At 25.6% G+C, this 20,389-nt stretch overlaps 1 protein-coding gene across 5 annotated transcripts; it reads left to right on the top strand.

Moving 5' to 3' along the window:
• The first annotated feature begins 69 nt into the window (after positions 1-69).
• LOC132948699 (sodium/potassium-transporting ATPase subunit alpha) lies at positions 70-20,167 on the top strand. Of its 5 annotated transcripts, XM_061019307.1 has the most exons (18): positions 73-411; positions 6,954-7,034; positions 7,110-7,253; positions 8,501-8,704; positions 8,864-8,977; positions 13,925-14,177; positions 14,254-14,475; positions 14,552-14,909; positions 14,971-15,103; positions 15,184-15,773; positions 15,844-15,986; positions 16,073-16,329; positions 18,085-18,179; positions 18,676-18,850; positions 18,914-19,044; positions 19,108-19,209; positions 19,271-19,428; positions 19,719-20,165. In XM_061019307.1, exons 1-17 carry the CDS (start codon positions 379-381, stop codon positions 19,389-19,391), a joined length of 3,156 nt encoding a protein of 1,051 aa, XP_060875290.1. In that variant the 5' UTR covers positions 73-378; the 3' UTR covers positions 19,392-19,428; positions 19,719-20,165. The 5 variants fall into 5 exon arrangements, with proteins under 5 accessions (XP_060875292.1, XP_060875289.1, XP_060875291.1 ...); XM_061019306.1 differs by lacking the exon at positions 8,864-8,977 and adding an exon at positions 9,128-9,241 and having other exon boundaries at positions 72-411; positions 19,271-20,167; XM_061019308.1 differs by lacking the exon at positions 18,085-18,179 and adding an exon at positions 18,426-18,514 and having other exon boundaries at positions 72-411; positions 19,271-20,167.
• The last annotated feature ends 222 nt before the right edge of the window (positions 20,168-20,389 follow it).

Below are 20,389 nucleotides of genomic sequence, written 5' to 3'. Positions count from 1 at the left end.
ATTTTTTTCTACTTGCACACTGCTATCTACACGTAAACATAATTTATCAGTTTAAAATCCGCCAGTGGCAGTAGTGGTTATAAAAAAGGGTGTATTCAGAGTTGTTTATAATGTTTCGTTTTAAAGTTATGACTTATTAGTTAATAGTAAAATAGTAAATACTTAATAGGTATTGACTATTGGCATTTGGTAACCAATTTTGGTTGGTCTTATACTCTTATCCACAATTTGTGTTTAGTAATTTTGTGCTGCGTTTTCGTACGTTTATTAATATTACGATTATTTTGAATTTTTACGTTCGGTCTTGAATTATTGTTTCCTTAAACATTTGTCATAGAAAAATTATGAACGAGTTTTTGTAATTAATATTTTTTCGAAATGGCATCATTAGCATCTAAGGATTATGATCTGGTGAGTATAATATTATACTTACATTTACGTAAATGAAGTAATTTACGCATGAAGGAATTTTTGGGTGGGACAAGTGGGTAGGTTGAACGGCATTATCAAAATGATATATTTATTGCCTTAAACACAAATTATGTATCGCCCAAATATTAAATTTGTGTATGAATTACTATAAGTTCACAATATAAATACATACCTACAGCATTGTCACGTTTCATTATTGATTATTTTTTATAATTATGTGGCTTCAAATTATTTAAGCCAAGCCTTCAATGGTTTCATTTTATGAACACTTAATTTATGTATTTTCAATAGAAAGAATATTAAACTGGTCTGGGCACCTATATGGATAAAACACCTTTAATGAAAGGGACTGATACCAAATTTTTATATTTTTTTGGTAGGCCTTAGGTTCTTATATTTTTAACTATTTTTGTTTCTAATATTTACAACGAGTTATTTTGACAGATTTTATTTTTAGTAAAACTGAAAAAAAAAAATATTACCTATACTTGGAGCAATATTTTACATATAAAGGTGTACCTATTTATATATTATATATATACTGTGTTTTATTTTAATTAAAAATATAGTGAAACTTCCATTTAATACAATTTTCTGTTTAATGAACATTTTTTTGAGAACCAAACCAAATTGGAACCAGATTTATTTAGTTCTATTTAACAAAATTCTTTATATTACACATTTTTTTTATTGCATGAGACTTCATAATGAGGAAATTTCATTGTATTCAATTTCCTTGTTATTAGGGAAGTGACATACTTCATTACATTTAAGAAATTGTTAGGTACAATAGTAGATAAGTATCATAGCCTTTTTGTAAAAACTAAACTAAGTGGTACCTATTCTTATCTTGAAAAGCAATAACTATGTAGATGTTATAGTTAATTACATTATTTTTGTAGTTGTTTATTTAGGTAGTTTAGGTTTTTAGTTTATTCTGTGGTTTTATAATTTATGTTATAGAGTGATATACAGTGAAGTATCATTATAATAAATTGTAACACAAATAAGAGAGTTGGGTGTAGTCATATAAATTCAAGAATTAGTTTCAATTGAATAAATGGTGTTCAATTGATGATAAATCCTTTGCTACATTTAATAGTTGTTATTGCATTTGATTACTTTGTTAATAATGTAGGTCTTTATTGTTATTAGTTATTACAGTGTTTTCAATATAAAGGTAAAAATATGTAATGGTATACACAGGGTAATTATGTTTAATTGCTGTGGACTGGGATGTTTGCCCTCATTATTCTAAAATAAATTACAAAAATTTTCAACTTTTTACATCAAGAGTAGTCTTTCTATAGTAACCACTTCATGTCCACATTAGTTAGTAAAATTTCCAATTAGTAAATGTGTAATAGCCAATGTACATATAAACATTTTATTTATGTTTGATAATTTGTCCTTATATTGTGTTCTCAATCAAGTTGATAATAATAATGAGTTCTTGGCTGTGGTCCATAATAATTTGGCATTATGGTTTGAGTATACTACTTATATATTAGTAATATATAACTAATTATATATTATGTTTAATAAACAACATAATATTATTATAAGTGCATTAGTGAATTACTGCATAGTTGGTAGGGAGGGGGGGGGCTGTGACGGCACAGCCATCCCAGAAATTTCAGGAAAATTTCAAAATGCTGTTAGTGTTCTGTGTAAGTATTATATATTAGCTATGTAAGACATAACAATGTAATAATATTGTAATTTGTATGTTTGCCGAGTCGGCATGGCACACCAAAGGTCCATGTATCAATTTTTTAGGAGGCCTCATAATAAAATACAAAGCCCCCAAAAAATGTACTTAACATTTTGTTGAAAAAATGCTCACCACTATTTTTTCCTTTAAAAATACATTCATTCAAATTCTGATTTTTAGAATTTTTAAGTATACCTACCTAAAGACCATATTTATGCGAAGCCTGACGAAGGTAATCATTTATTTAATAATATATTAAGAAACTATTTGAAATTACAAAATATTAAATAATAAATAATATTTATTAATTACACAGAAACAAAATTACAAAAACCAAAATTATATTTCTATCATAGAAAGTTGCTGCAAAAGTCTAAAATTCTATATGCATCAGAAACCTAACTTATAAGCCTCTCTTATCCAACAAATCAGTGGCCAAGACTCAAATTATACGTAATAATATTTCATGGCCTAGTCTTGTTATACCAACAACCATCATCTTAAACATATTTAATTTCAGAATCTAGAATGAGAGAATTTAAAATTTTCCAAATAATAACCTATTTGTCATATCCAAAATTATTATTTTACATAGTAGCTAGTCCCTGATGTCAAGAAAATATTTCAAAATTTAAGGATATCAAAATATTTTGTATATAATTATAATCTAATTGGTAATTATTTAGTTTATAAGGAATATACTGTTTGCAGATATATACTTTTTTGTTGTGAATATACATCTGACAAGCCAGTCAGTCCCATCTAACCTATGAACAAAAACAAAAATTAAAATCACTGATAAAAATATTAAAATATGCAATATCATTTCATTTACACTTTTTGTAATTCTTTTTTTTTTTCTAATAAATAATGAAATATAATATTTAGCTACAATTATGTTTTTATTACAGGAAACCCCACCTATCGATTATTATTAGGTTTTTTATTAAGACACTAAAAATATTTCTGCTCTGTCAAAAAACTTGAAAATGTTATACAAGGTTTCTCGTAAGTTGTTGTTTGTGGAAATTAAAAAAAAGAGTTGAACATAAATCCACAATATTTTTTTATGAGCATCTGAACTTAGAATTTTGACAACAATTACAAATTAATATGTAGTTAAAAGTGTATAAAATGTTCAACTTTTGTAGCTAAATATTAAAAATGTAAGACAAGGTTCCATGTAAGTAGTTAATTTTGTAACCAAAAAGTCTAAAAAATGTATAGACATAGTTTTTTTTTAATAGTGATTTTAAATTCATATTTGGACGAAATTACATATTTAACCTAACCAAGAATAACGATTTTAGTTATTTTCTTGTATTTTAATAATATTTGTGGGTACTTGAAACTTTTAAAAAATATTATTGTATACAAGTATGATAATCTGTAAATAATATTAAATCAACTTAACCGGCTACCATATTATAATAATATAATATTATAACAAAATAAATATAATATAAAATATCTAGACCGACAAATCGTTTCCGCTCTGAAGTCCGAATAATTTTTCGTATACAATGATATTATATCAATAAATTCAAATTTAACTCCATACATTACAGTGATCCGGTACATACCCATGCATTACGGTCACTTGTAACCTACAATACAGCAGAGCGACAACACTTAACCTCTTTTAGATTCTGAGCGAAGCGATGAATGTATTGATTTTACAATGATGTGTGTTTTTTTTTTTTTTTATTTTTTTTTTTTTTTGTGTCTGTCATCACCTTTTAGGACAGTAAAAGTGCTTGGATTTTCTTCAATAGTAACTTTTCTGATAGGAAAGTGAATCTAGTTGGTACTTTGGGGGGTCGAAAGTAAAACAAGCGACGTGAAAAACAAAAGAAAAATTAAGGAAAAACGGGAATTTTTACGCATAATCTGTTTTTGAGAAAATCAATTTTGGTTTGTGGTGTAACTCTAAAACAAATGACCGTAGGGACATGAAATTTTGACTGAATGTTGATATTAGCATTTTCAATACACCATAAAATTTACAAAATATTTTGACTCTTTTTGAGCTGTTTACGGCCATTGTCAGTTTTCAATTTTTTTAGTTTTTTTTTCTATAAATATCAATAAAATTTTATCTGTTGAGTAAAAAAGCTTGAAAATTTAATAGAAGGCTCCTTGGTTATTGTTTCAAAGGCAGATGAAAAAAATTAAAAATCCTTAGTCACAGTTTTTATTTATAAGCATTTAAAGTTCAAATTTTGACAAAATACGGAAAAATCACGAAAAATAGCAAATTATTTTGAGTTGAGAATTCATAAAAATTTTTCTTTTTAAATCTAAGATTTGAAAATGTAATATAAGATTACTCATAAGTTTGTCTACCTTTATCAAAAAAAAAATGTATAGAAGAAACTTAAATTAAATTTTTATGAGCGTCTGAAATTTATATTTTTACAACATTTGATATTCACTCGATTTCTCATGTAACAATTTTTTTATTTTATTGTAATTAAAAAACGAATGACTGTAGATACTTGAAAATTTCACTGAATGTTTATATTAGCATTTTCTATACACCATACAATTTTGAAAATATTTTGACTCTTTTTGAGCGGTTTACGGACATTGTCAGTTTTCAATTTTTTTAGTTTTTTTTTCTATAAATATCAATAAAATTTTATTTGTTGGGTAAAAAAGCGTGAAAATTTAATATAAGGCTCCTGATATATCGTTCTAATAGCAGTTGAAAAATATTAAAAATACATAGGCACAATTTTTTTTTATAAGCATTTAAAAATCAAATTTTGACACTATTTATCAAATTTATAATTTATTAATTATTTTGTGGTTAAAAATTTATAAAATGTTTAACTTTTATGGCTAAGGATTGAAAATTTAAAACAAGGTTCCACGTAAATAGGTTATATATAAATTACTTTATTCACAATAATATCATCAAATATACTTGGTAAAATCATAGGCTGACTGACTGTTTTCGCTCAGAATCGTTTTTCTTATACAATGATATTATGTCATTGAATTCATATTTAACACCATCCATTACAGTGACCCACTTGTAACCTACTGTAAAGCAGAGCGACATCCACTTATCCACCTTTTTTAGTAATGTTTTACTTAATAAACACATATTTAAGTACTTAATTTTTTGTTAATCTTAATTTTATATTGTTTTATTCTTAGCATGTAATTGTTAAGCTATCATAGTCTATACTAGCGGCTTTTAAATAAAAAAAAAAAAAAAACACATATTTAATAAATTAGTATACTAGTTTTAGAGTTAATTTATATGTGTTGAATTATTTTAATTGCAGTTTGTTTTCTTTTTATAGCTGTATATATGTTTAAACGTTTGGAACACCACCCATTGAACTTAATGGATAAATGTGTATTCAGTACACAATGTTATTTGTGTCACCTGCATATTCAAAATAGATGCTTAACTGACTATTATATGTTGTTTGGCAACTTTTCAAATAAAAATATATTCCTTGTTCACACTTAATTCACATTTAAAAGTAAACATGGAATGACTTAATGATATGTTTGAGAATATTTATTAATATTATAATTATCTTTTGATGTTACATATTACATAATGTTCTTTAAATATGATCTATACTGTATAGTATTATAAGTATGTGCAGGCTATTGTAGATGTTATTGATAGAGTAGAAATAAATAATATTAGTATTTGCGATTAAACTTAAACTCCGTTCCAACAACTGTACAAGAAGGGATCAAAAGGATACAATTTTTAACCATGACCAATTTTACCATCAAATCTACATATTAACCATATAAGATAATCACATGATCATTGCAATGTATAAAATAAAAAAAATTCATCCTAAATATTATTTACAAATTATATTAGTTATGATACTACGGTCTATAAGTAACTTGCCTCTAGCCACTCCCCCATATCAAGGATAAATAAGAAATTATAATTCACAACTAGTATATTTTTTCTAAATCTAATTTGGAATTAAGTCTTATTTACATCATACCTTTTGATACTTCCACGCTTGTGTATAGGTAGTGTTAACATCAACTACCACAATTTTTGACGTTATTTACCCAAATAACGTTAAAAATTGTAGTCGCCAGACCAGGAATTGAACCCAGAGATCTCACTTGCCGGGGGACTGATCTCCCATTGAGCTACCTAACAGCATAGACTTAAGACGCTATTTTCCTACATTAACTATTGCTTACAGTAGTATATCATTTTTATAAAATCAATATATTGAGGTATTAACATAAAAACTGTCTTAATTTGATTATGCAGTTATAATAATTGTTGTTTATTAAGATTTAAGAAAAAAATATATTATTATTTTATTTTAGTTCAGTATAAATAGCTATAATTTTTATTTTTGTATAATATAATCATTGGGTGTATACTTCATTCAAAAGAAGTGGCTGACTACTGGCTCATGTGTATTGCTTTAATACACAGAGGCTTACAGCTAGTTTACTCAGAGCCTGTCAGAGGGATAAGGTACCTTGCTACCTTGGCCATAGTCGCTTCTTATGTCAAATATGTGATATACATAATATGTGATACAATTATATTATAGTATTTTATGTTTTTATATTTTTATACATGCTAAAATAGATTTTGCCAAGTCACATTTTAAAAAATGTTTGAGAGTTCTAGAATTTAGACATTTTTGGCAGTTTATATTAATTTCAAAAATACTCTAAATAATAATATTTTTTATTGAAATTACATTATATCTTCTTTATATTTGCTTTTGAAATTCATTTATAGCAAAGATACATTTTAATGTTTATTAACATTTTAATTTGTTTACCTTAGCATGGAAGAACAGACTCATATCGTGTTGCTACAGTTCCATCTCAGTTTGATGATAATAAAACAGTAGATGGAAAACCAAAAGTATACAAGACAATTTTCTTTTAAATTTTTATTTAAATTTAATTATATTTTAATACAATTGTATTGTAATTTTAGACAAGAAGAAAAGCACCATCATCGATTAGTACCAAGTATAGTCATGCTGAAAACTTAGATGAATTGAAACAAGATCCATATTTGGACTATCATAAAGTACCATTAGATGAACTGTACCAACGGTTTGGAACACATCCTGGAACTGTAAATATACATTAATTATTTACAGTTACTATAAATATTATATACAACCAAAACTGTTAAGAGGATATCATTGCAGTGTTTGTTTTCGTTCTCAGGCCCATGTGCAAGTGTGCAACAGATAAAATTCTTTTAAAATTGTTTTTTTTTATGTTTTAGTACTCTTAAAGTAAAGTTACTTATTACAAAAATTATAGAAGATAATAATATGAGGGTTTGGCAAATTAATTTTATATTTTATTATTATTTTACTTTATATTCGACTTAATAATAAAACATTTTTTTTTTTTATTATTATTATTTAATTTAAGGCTTCAAATACAAAGGTTTATAAGCCTACTATGGTTTACATGACTGGTGGTAACATTTAGTTATAGGAAATTTGGTTTTTAACATTAATAATTTAAAAGTATAATTTAGATGTTAACATTATTTTTGTTAGTTTAAAAGGATATTATATTTTAACAATTCTACATGGTCATATCCTCGACTATATAATTTTCTTTACATTTTGTGATGGGTTAATCTTAGATTACTTAAGAACATAAAAAAATTATTAAGTATGAATGTGTTTTATCTAATTTATTAGTTTGATGAGTGGGCCAGAAAGAGAACATAACCTAACTTGTATAATATAATAGTGGTAATAATTAACATAGAAATAGTTATTATGTCTATGATAATTAATAATATTACTTCTCTGTATAAAATAGTAACTAGTTAGTAAATAGTTAATTAGTAGTCATTGGGGGCATTCGATAAAAGAAAAATAGCTTTAATTGTTGAGTATTTTGAAAATAATATGTTTATACAATGTAAAAATTGTTTTTTTTTATTAAATAGATGTGGTTAATGCTAACTTTTTAAGCATATGAAAATATGTGAGTAGTATTTGGAATACATCTTTTTTAACTGTTGAATAATTTCTCAAATACTTTTTAGTTTTTACAACTGATAATAAGTAAAATGATTAAATTCAAATTATTGATGTTAATTTACGATATTTATGTTATATTATTATTGTAATACATTTTTTGGCATTAGAAGGCTATCTGCCGGTACTTTTAATAAATTACTAAAGAAAAATATGTATCAATATCTTTTATTAATTATTAGTGATATAACCACTATTTGGTATAAACAAACTCAGATTAACATACAATTTTAAATTACAATACTTGTTAGGATAACTAATTATTAAAATCACCTTCTCTCTATTTTTTTTTTTTTCATTTGCAATTTTATACTAGGGGTTAACTCATGCTAAAGCTCGAGAAAATTTAGAAAGAGATGGACCTAATACTCTGACACCACCAATTACAACACCCGAATGGATAAAATTTGCAAAACAGATTTTTGGTGGATTTTCAGTATTATTATGGTGTGGAGCACTTCTGTGTTTCCTAGCCCATACTGCAGAAACTAGTACTACAGAAGATCCAAATGACGATTATGTAAGTTTTTTAATTTTTTTAATTGAGATTTTACTTTTTACAAACCTGTTTATAAATACCTGCAACCATGAAAATTCCTAAACTAATAAATGGTGGTTTTAAGTATTTATTCAATGTTATTTAAACTAATATGTTTAAACCCTATATTCTACAATCCAGTTTTACTTGGGAGTAGTATTAGTTGCTGTTGTCATCATCACAGGAATCTTCTCCTATTATCAACAAGCTAAATCTTCTGCAATTGTGGATTCATTTAGGAATTTAGTTCCTCAGGTAAGGCAGAGAATTAGCTGAAATTATTGTTTTGGTGTGGTTCAGCTTTTTTATTTTAATTTACTGTTTTTTGTAGCAGCATGATTGTGGGTTTGTGTTCAGGTGAGAAGTAGTTACTTATGCTTGCTTATAACTTTTATTTTATCGCAGATTTACTTAGGTTCAAGTTTAATAGCTGTTATTGTAGTCACTGGCTTTTTATCTTACTGTCGGCAGTATAATCAAGGTGAAATCATCCGATCATTCTATGAAACAACTTCACAGGTCTGTCATCATTTAAGTTGCTTTACTATGATACCATATTTAATACCAAAATTTGTTGTCTTTATCATACACATGCAAAACGTAATATATATATATCTTGTTGCTTTTTCTAATATTTTTACATAAGATGTATTTAAAAATGTTCATTTAATATTATGTTAATTTATTCCAATTCTAAAAATAAAAATAAAATTGTATAGACTATATTATAACTATGTAGTCTCCCCTTCCACTTTGTCTTTTCAATTCAGAAAATTTTACAATATTTTAAAAAGTTATTGCAAATAATTGAACATTGGTTTTATTGAAACCATGATAGGCGTTGTGTTATAATTATGTGGCATTGAAAACTAAAACTAAACAGTAATAACAAATTTAATAAAGTGATGGAATTTGTTTTTTATTTTAGATTCTGAGTGAAACGATGAATGTATTGATTTTACAATGATGTGTGTTTTTTTTTTTATTTTTTTTTAATTTTTTTTTAATTTTTTTATTTTTGTGTCTGTGTACACGATAAGTAGTCGAAATAATGCTTCGATTTTCGACTTCAGTATCTTGTTCGATGGGAAAGTGAATATCGTTGGTGCATTGGGGAGGTCAAAATTTTAATTTCCCAGTAGTTTTCAAAAGCGATGTGAAAAACAAAAGAAAAATTAAGGAAAAACGGGAATTTTTACGCAAAATCGATTTTTAACAAAATCGATTTTGGTTATTGGTGTAACTCTAAAACAAATGACCGTAGATGCATGAAATTTTCACTGGTTGTTTATATTAGCATTTTCTATACACCATAAAATTTTCCAAATATTTTGACTCTTTTTGAGCTGTTTACAGCCATTGTCAGTTTTCAATTTTTTTAGTTTTTTTTTCTATAAATATCAATAAAATTTTATCTATTGAGTAAAAAAGCTTGAAAATTTAATAGAAGGCTCCTAGTTTATTGTTTCAAAGGCAGATGAAAAAAATTAAAAATCCTTAGTCACAGTTTTTAATTATAAGCATTTAAAGTTCAAATTTTGACAAAATACGGAAAAATCACGAAAAATAGCAAATTATTTTGATGAGAATTCATAAAAATTTTTCTTTTTAAATCTAAGATTTGAAAATGTAATATAAGATTACTCATAAGTTTGTCTACCTTTATCAAAAAAAAAATGTCTAGAAGAAACTTAAATTAAATTTTTATGAGCGTCTGAAATTTATATTTTTACAACATTTGATATTTACTCGATTTCTCATGTAACGATTTTTTTATTTTATTGTAATTAAAAAACGAATGACTGTAGATACTTGAAAATTTCACTGAATGTTTATATTAGCATTTTCTATACACCATACAATTTTGAAAATATTTTGACTCTATTTGAGCTGTTTACGGACATTGTCAGTTTTCAATTTTTTTAGTTTTTTTTTCTATAAATATCAATAAATTTTTATTTGTTGGGTAAAAAAGCGTGAAAATTTAATATTAGACTCCTGATATATCGTTTTAATAGCAGTTGAAAAATATTAAAAATACATTTGCACAATTTTTTTTTATAAGCATTTAAAGTTCAAATTTTGACAACATTTATCAAATTTATAATTTATTAATTATTTTGTGGTTAAAAATTTATAAAATGTTTAACTTTTATGGCTAAGGATTGAAAATTTAAAACAAGGCTCCACGTTAATAGGTTATATATAAATTACTTTATTCACAATAATATCATCAAATATACTTGGTAATATCATAGGGTGACTGACCGTTTTCGCTCAGAATCGTTTTTCTTATACAATGATATTATATCATTGAATTCAAATTTAACACCATCCATTACAGTGACCCACTTGTAACCTACCGTACAGCAGAGCGACATCCACTTATCCACCTTTTTTAAATTGAGTTCGATTTTTGACAACATTTATCAAATATAAAATTTAAAAATGGTTTTGTACTTGAACATTTATAAAATGTTTTACTTTTATCGCTAAGAATTAAAAATGTACAAAAAGGTTTCATGTATGTAGGTTATTTTGTAACCAAAAATCTCAAAAATATAAAAACACAGTTTTTTTTTATAGTTATTTTAAGTTCAAATATGGAGGAAATTACATATATTATAACCAAGGATAACAATTTTAGTATACTAATTTCCTATTACTTGCTTTTAATTTTTAAAATCTTGTTATGTTTTTTAAATTGATAAAACAAAGTGGGAAGTAGGCCCCTCAAAATGGTTTTTAGCTTACATATGTTAATGACTAATTTATAAATTCTAAATATTAATTTGAAAATATTGTCATTTTTTTCAAATTGAGATTTTTATGTACATTTAGATAATAAATTATAACATAAATATTTTGTGTATGAGTATGTAAGTCAAAAGCAACATGTTTATGTGTCATAAAATTATAATAATATATGTAAAATAATATAGTTTAAAAATGTTCATGATTCTCTTTCAAATTGTATAGTTGATAAATAAATATCATCTCTAATAATAAAACGAACTAATACTAATGGGTTCTGCTATCTTCAAATTTTGAATTTTATGCGTTTGTAAGATGGAAACAACAAATATTGGGATAGAGTTGTTTATACACAATATCATATATTTGGTTTTAAATATTTTTTGTTTACATTTTTATAATGTATTACACATTAATAAATAATGTTTTTTACAATTTTTTTATTGTATTTTTAAATAAATATATTTATTAAAAATTTAAGTTCCAAAATAAAATTATATTTACTTTAAATGCAAGTTTATAAAATACAATATTTTTTTACAAATTTTTGTAGTTAACACTTATAATTAGTCATATTATATTAAAATAAATTTTCCAGTCATCATAACAAATTATAATATATGTTTAATTAACTCAACTAATATTTGTCAAAGTGCTGTTTAATTTATTAATTTGCTATTTTATAGTTTGTTCTATACATAATAGCAGTGCTCGAATTGGGAATTATTAAGTAGAAGAGCTCAATCCAACAATTTATAAATTGCGTTCCGAATGCAAAATTACTTAACGCAGACCTTAACCAATTCTTAATTTTTCAGTACTACATTTGTTTCACCTTGGTTACAGAATTTTTACTTTATTCTATTCCAAATTTTCAAATATACTATATTTAACTATATTTGCCTATTATGTAACATGTAAGTGAATATGGACTTATATTTTATATTCATCTTATTTTTCGAAATTTATATTGATGTAAATAAATAATAATACCTACATATTTCGGTAGGAAATAAAAAAATTTATAATTATAAGTGATAATATCTATTTTTTGTGCTTCAGACGCATACCTATGTCAATTGTGAACACTAGTCCACAGATATTTGATAATACAATAGTTTATTGTAGGTACATAATAACTGCGAACTACTAAACTAGGCAAAGAACAAGCGTGATATAATATAAACAAACTTTAATAAAAAAGATTATCAAGATATTAGGAAGTCTAAACCAGTGGTATTCAACCAGTGGGTCGCTACCCAATCTTATATAAATGGGTCGTGACGGGTCTTTTTTGTTAAAAAAAAATAGGTTAATAAATTATGAATTTGAATAAGTTATGAATGAATTAAAGAACCATATTTTTCAGTAGATATAATGACAGTTAAAATGTCTACTGACATAGAAAACCAATAAATTGAGCTTACTTGTGATGCCAAACATATACAAATGTTTTTGGAAATGTTTAGGGCACACTTATGCACTGGAAATTACGCAAAACTTGCAGCTTAAGTCTTTTTTCTTTCATGACCTACAGAGTTGATACGAGTCGTGAAAATATTATTACAAAAACATTGAATAAAGAGTCAAAAAGGTTGAACACTACTCAAAAACTAAACAAAATCATAGAAAGGATGAAAAATCTTTATATTAAAAAAGTTAAAATTCATTAGGTATGTTAATCTTTGACAACATTTTAGATCCACTCCAAATTTTAATAAAAATTAATTTGGGCATTAGTTTGTACCGTCCCCTCATAAAAAATATAGTTGGAGTATGCAAAAAAAAAAATATAGGAAACCCCCCCCCCCCTTCCCAATTCGATCACTGCATAATAGCTTATCTTTATTGTGTTATATAGTTATGGTGTTTTCAAAAATCTTATCTTTTTTTCTTTTGGAATATTATTATTATTACACTTTGTAGTTGATTATATGTTATGCTGCTTTACTGCTTTTAATATTAAAAAAAGATTCAACTAAAAATATTTTGCTTTAGAAAAAAACGTTGTGGGTACTATAGTATAAAATAGTATAATAGATTTAACTCAAAATATTTTATTTTTGAAAAAAACGTTGTGGGTACTATAGTTTAAAATAGTATAATAAATATTATTATTAATTTGGAAAACCAAGTCAGCATTCAATTTAAATATTTTTTAAATTGTCATTTTTTTCTTATTACTTATATTTAAATATGTATTTGTTATTAAACATTTACTTTACTTAAATTTTTATGTATATATATATATTATTTTTTTTTTTTAATGTAAACTTATGTTAAATTTATTTAACAATTACTGAAAATTATATTTAATTATTTTAATTATATTTTGAGTTGTATCTTATTTAATTTATATTTTATTCTAATCAAATATTATCTTTATGGTGTTAGAACATTTATATTACTGTTAAATTATTATATTTTAATACTAAGTTATTTAAATAGTTTGCCGTAGTTATACGACAAGGTGAATCATTGACATTACGAGCTGAAGATCTTACTCTTGGTGACATTGTTGAGCTTAAGTTTGGAGACCGTATTCCAGCTGACTTAAGAATTATTGAGAGTCATTCATTTAAAGTTGATAATTCATCACTGACTGGTGAATCTGAACCGCAAAGTCGCACTCCGGAATTTACTCATGAAGATCCTTTGGAAACTAAAAATTTTGCATTTTCTTCCACTCATGCTGTTGAAGGTTATATTAAATATTTGAATGACATTAATAATTATTATTATTAAACTGAAATATAAATTGAATTGTTTTAATTTAGGAACTGCTAAGGGTGTAGTTATTGCATGTGGAGATAATACTGTTATGGGAAGAATTGCCGGATTAGCTTCAAGTTTAGATAGTCGACCAACGCCAATTGCAAGGGAAATAATTCGTTTTGTGAATTTTGTTAATATTACTGCTATTATTATTGGAATATTACTATTCATTATTGCATTGATGATGGGCTGTTATTGGTTGGATGCCATAATTTTTATGATAGGTTGGTCATTAGTTCATTTATGTTATTATATTTTTATAACTATTAAATTATAAACCAATATTATTTTGTGTCTTAGGTTTTTTAGTTGCAGCTGTCCCAGAAGGTTTGTTAGCCACTGTAACTGTTTGTTTAACATTAACTGCCAAGCGAATGGCATCTAAAAACTGTCTTGTAAAGAATTTGGAAGCAGTAGAGACATTAGGCTCAACTTCAACAATTTGTTCTGATAAGACTGGAACATTAACTCAAAATCGTATGACTGTTGCTCACATGTGGTTTGATAATCAAATTATTGAAGCCGACACTACTGAAGATCAGTCTGGTGTGCAATATGATAGATCCAGTCCTGGGTTTAGAGCTTTGGCTAGAATTGCAACACTTTGTAATCGAGCTGAATTTAAAGCAGGACAAGATGGTGTACCTACTCTAAAAAAGTTTGTTGATATTACATTAAACAATTAAATAAAGAAAGAACTTATTCAAATGTTTTTTTAGGGAAGTAAATGGGGATGCTTCAGAATCCGCTTTGTTGAAGTGTATGACACTTGCTCTTGGTGATGTCATGTCTATCAGAAGGCGTAACCGTAAGGTTTGCGAGATACCTTTTAATTCAACAAATAAATATCAGGTAATTGATAATAATTATTCATTTTAAATTACACTTTAAACGTATAGTAAATTATGAATATGATAATTTTATATTATTAGGTTTCAATTCATGAGACTGAAGATCCTTCAGATTCTCGATATTCTCGATATTTATTAGTTATGAAAGGAGCTCCTGAACGTGTCCTTGATCGTTGCTCTACCATATTTATTGGGGGAAAAGAAAAAGTTCTCGATGAAGAAATGCGTGAAGCATTTAATAACGCATACTTAGAATTAGGTGGTCTTGGTGAGCGCGTCCTAGGTTTTTGTGACATGTTATTATCACCAGACCGTTTTCCTAAAAATTTCCTGTTTGATGTCGATGAACCTAATTTCCCATTAAGTGGTATGCGATTTGTTGGGTTGATGTCTATGATAGATCCACCAAGAGCAGCGGTTCCAGATGCTGTGGCTAAATGCCGTTCAGCTGGTATAAAAGTTATTATGGTTACTGGAGATCATCCTATTACTGCTAAGGCAATCGCAAAATCTGTTGGAATTATATCTGAAGGAAATGAAACAGTTGAAGACATCTCTCAGAGATTAAATATTCCTATATCTGAAGTAAATCCAAGAGATGCTAATGCAGCTGTCGTGCATGGTTCTGAATTATTGGATTTGCCTCCAGAGGTTTTGGATGAAATATTAAGGTAAACAACAGTTTCAATATTATTAGAATAATGGCAATTTATTTAATTCAAACACTTGATAATATTTTAGATACCATAAAGAAATAGTATTTGCAAGAACTTCGCCTCAACAAAAATTAATTATTGTTGAAGGTTGTCAAAGAATTGGAGGAGTTGTTGCTGTAACTGGAGATGGTGTTAATGATTCACCTGCACTTAAAAAAGCAGATATTGGTTACTACATGAATTATAAAATAATGAGATACCTATTATTACTATAAAAACATATTTAATTCATTATGTACATTTATGTTATTCAGGCGTTGCAATGGGAATTTCTGGATCAGATGTTTCAAAAGAAGCAGCTGACATGATTCTTTTAGATGATAATTTTGCTAGTATTGTTACTGGCATAGAAGAAGGACGTTTAGTGTTTGATAATTTAAAAAAATCTATTACTTATACTCTTTCATCTAATGTCCCTCAATTACTGCCGTTCATTGCTTTTATCATGCTAAGCATACCATTGCCTATTGGTGCTATTGCTATATTATGCATTGATCTTGGTACAGATATGGTAAGCATAAATATATATTGTTTTAATATTGTTACGTTGACAGATATTTTCTTTGGCAGAATGTTGATAATTATTTGGTTTGACGTTTGTTCACTACAGTTTTGATTATAATTAGGCTAAACATATGAGGTAAACCATTGACTTTTTTATTATTCTAGAAACTGACATAATTTATATCTAATCAGTTTTATAATTTCCTTTTTAATCTACTATCCCCGTTAGGTTAACAGATAAACATAATATTTTCATTATAGAAATATTCAATAATAATTAGCTAAAAATATTAATAAATTTAACTTGGATTAATTGACTTTGTTTTTTTAATGTGACATCAATTGTCTTATAATTATTAGTTGTAATTGTAATTTATGATGTGATATATGATTATGTGTTCATAGTAGTGTGCAAGTATAGAGAAATCAACATTTTTAACAGTATTAATCAGTGGTGGATCTAAGATTTTAAAAAAATGGCATGGTTATAATTAAATCTGGATCATATGTTTGGAAGTCGTGTATCATAAAAATAAGCCGCATAAAAATTCTTGTAAAGTCAATGTAGATATTATGAGTGTTATTAAAAAATTTAGTATTACCTTGGGTTTAACTTATACATAATAGACATATCAACTACCAACGTCGAGTATAATAATAATATTTTATCATTTTCCTACCTATATCTAGTATGATTATAATATGTTATTTTATTTCATTTTAATAATACTTTTTGAGTTTAGGTAATACTATTACCTATACATAATTATGTAGGTATAGAATTGTATTTAAAATACTCAATATTATTTTTATTTTAATAATTCATAAGTCATTAATATGACTTAAATACGTTAATTTTCACTATCTATCCATTCATACATGAAAAATATAATATAATAAAATTAAATGGATAATTAAAAATCAACAATAATCTTGTGTTTTAATAAATTTGGATTCCTAGTTGGAAATATTGGATTCAAACAATTACTAAATTTGATAAAAAAAAAAAAGACTAGACTAATGCTGACACATCAATAATTTATCAAAATAATGTTGGGGTAATGGGGTCTACAGCTATTTTGAGAATTTTTATAAAGAACAATTATATTGTATTTAATAAAACAAGAAAAAAGTAGACATGATATATAAAAAACCAAATTTCTGAAATTTCTATTCTAAAAAATAATTACTCCAACACGATAAATTGTATTGTTTTTAACTAAATAATTTAATTGAAATGATATAACTATGTCATAAATCATTATATTAATTCCAACACAGAAATTGTTTTACTTTTGAAAAATATTTTATTTTTGATAATGAGCTATGAGGCAACTGAGACTCAACTTTTAAACATTTGACATGGTACCAGTTAAATTTAGTAGCTATGTTAGTTGGACTTTATTTAAAGGAATGAATAACTTTGGGACTCATATATTTTTGAAATATTATAATGTATCTAATTATAAGAAGTGATAATGAAAACAAATAAGCTTATATTGACTGAGCTCAATTAGACTTATCTGAGTGGCTTATATCTGCCACTAATATTAATTGATATTTTGTATTATTAGAAACTAGATTTCAGTAGATAATAAATTAATAAATAATCATATTTTATAAATTTAGCCAAAATGCTTGACACACTGTTAGCTAGAGCTTATATAAATATTTGTCAGTGTATTTAGTGAATATCTATAGAAAATATAGAAATAGAAGAAGTAGTTTTTGAACTCCATTAGAATGGGCTTATTGTATTTAGGTTCCAGCCATTTCATTGGGTTATGAGCATCCAGAATCAGATATAATGAAGCGCCCTCCTAGAAATCTAATTAGAGATAAACTTGTGAATAACAGGTGACTATATTATGCAGTATTTATTGTTTTATTGCTTTTGCTTTTTGTCTTAGTTACATGCTTTGATATTCAGATTAATAATTAACACATGTATTTCTGCATAAATTTTTTCTTTTTAATCTTGACCTTGCTAATCTGTATTCTTGACATATATATTTAATTTATAAGCTTTCAATGTAACAAAAAAATAAAAAAAAAAAAAAAAAATGTTTGTGGATGATTTGTTTGTTATTTTGGGACTGCTAGATGCCTGGTATATCACTGGCATTTGAACCGGGCGAATCAAACCTGATGAAAAAGAAACCAACTATTAAAAACCCTCTATTTAATGTCAGGTAAACTCTATATACTATTTGTTTCCTTTGAATCTCTTCATTAGTGAATTGCTTGGCAAGTAGTTTTTAGCATATAATAATAATAGCAAATTTATTTTAGTAATTTATATATTTAAACTTATTATATTTAATCACTAATTTTTTTTTGTTATTTTTTTAAGATTAATATCTGTGGCATTTTGTCAATTGGGTGTTATCGAGGCATTTGCTGGTTTTTTCACTTATTTTGTAATTATGGCTGAAAATGGATTTATGCCATACAAATTAATTGGAATACGCCGTGAATGGGACTCTAGAGCAGTTAATGATTTGCCAGATTCTTATAATCAAGAATGGGTAAATTATACTGAAATGTGTGTCTCGACATGTTAAAAATCATTAAATAATTTTTATCTCTAGACCTATCAAGACCGTAAGTCCTTAGAGTATACGTGCCATACAGGCTTTTTCATAGCCATTGTAGTAGTACAATGGGCAAATCTTATTATATGTAAGACGAGGAGAAACTCAATCGCACATCAAGGAATGAGGTTTGTAAATAGTTATTGCAAATTATATTTTGAAAATTAACTAATGCACTGGTATATTTCTAGAAATATGGCTCTGAACTTCAGTTTAATATTTGAGACTGTCTTAGCATTGTTCTTGTGTTATTTACCTGGAATGGATGAAGCTTTACGCATGTATCCATTGAAGTAAGACATTTATTATTTGTCTTAAATATTTTATGTTATAAATGTACTAATACTTTTTTAGATGGACTTGGTGGATTCCTCCAATACCATTCATGCTAGCTTTATTTATTTATGATGAAGTAAGAAAATTTTACATAAGACGAAATCCGGGTGGATGGTTGGAAAAAGAAACATACTATTAAGTTAATTACGATGATTGAAGTTAATCAATATTAAAAGGTAGTTAATTTAATTTCATGATCACTTATTAGAAATATATTCTTTAAAATGTAAACATTGTCTTAAATTTATAAACATATTGATCTTATTTAAATTTAAATTCTTAAGCACTATAACTAGTAATATTCTTTCAAATTATTAATAACAATTTTTTAATATAAAAAACCAACACAAGTCTATAATCTCAACCGGTTTCTTTTATGAATGTATACAGGGTTGTTAAAATTTTATAACGAAATTTGAATGACATTGATTTACCTTTTTCTTATTGTTTCTGTTGTACATGACAGGCCATGATGCACTCAATATTATATAACATAGCTAACTTAGTTGAAGAAACACCACTGTAGTACTGTACACTGTACATAATTATTTTATCTATCACATAAATACAATTTATTATTTAGGGTAACTATTATAGTAACTATTTAAAGTATTATTAGTAACAAAATTGTTATATTTAATTAAACATCAAAATACAACAAAAATAATAAATTATTTTTTTGTTATTGAACTCATAATTTATTGTTTTTATATATACAATTAAAATTTAAAGCTTTTTAAAAACTATAACCAGTTTTAATAATGAACTATTTTAATCTTAAGTTTATATTATATTTCAATATACTTATATATAAATGTACCTTTAATTTTTGGAAAAATAATTTTATAGCGCATTATAAATGTATTACTCATTAAAAATCTCATCAAACTGAATCTCTAGTACTAAAAGTATTTTTCAAATATTGTATTATTTATTATGCATCTTTCTTTTAGATCTGAAAGTCTAATTATGATATTTTTTAAGTAATTGATTTAGTATCTAATATTATAAATAGTAATAGTATTTTTTTTTAATCAATAGTATTAATATATAATTATATCTAAATTAATATGCCTATATTATTTATTTAAAATAGTACTCAATAAAAATTAATAATGTAGTTATTACTAAGATTAG

Source organism: Metopolophium dirhodum, chromosome 7 (genome assembly GCF_019925205.1).
Source record: "Metopolophium dirhodum isolate CAU chromosome 7, ASM1992520v1, whole genome shotgun sequence".
Classification (NCBI taxonomy): domain Eukaryota; kingdom Metazoa; phylum Arthropoda; class Insecta; order Hemiptera; family Aphididae; genus Metopolophium; species Metopolophium dirhodum.
The sequence above is the reverse complement of the archived record's forward strand: the minus strand, read 5'-3'. Positions and strand labels throughout refer to the sequence as shown.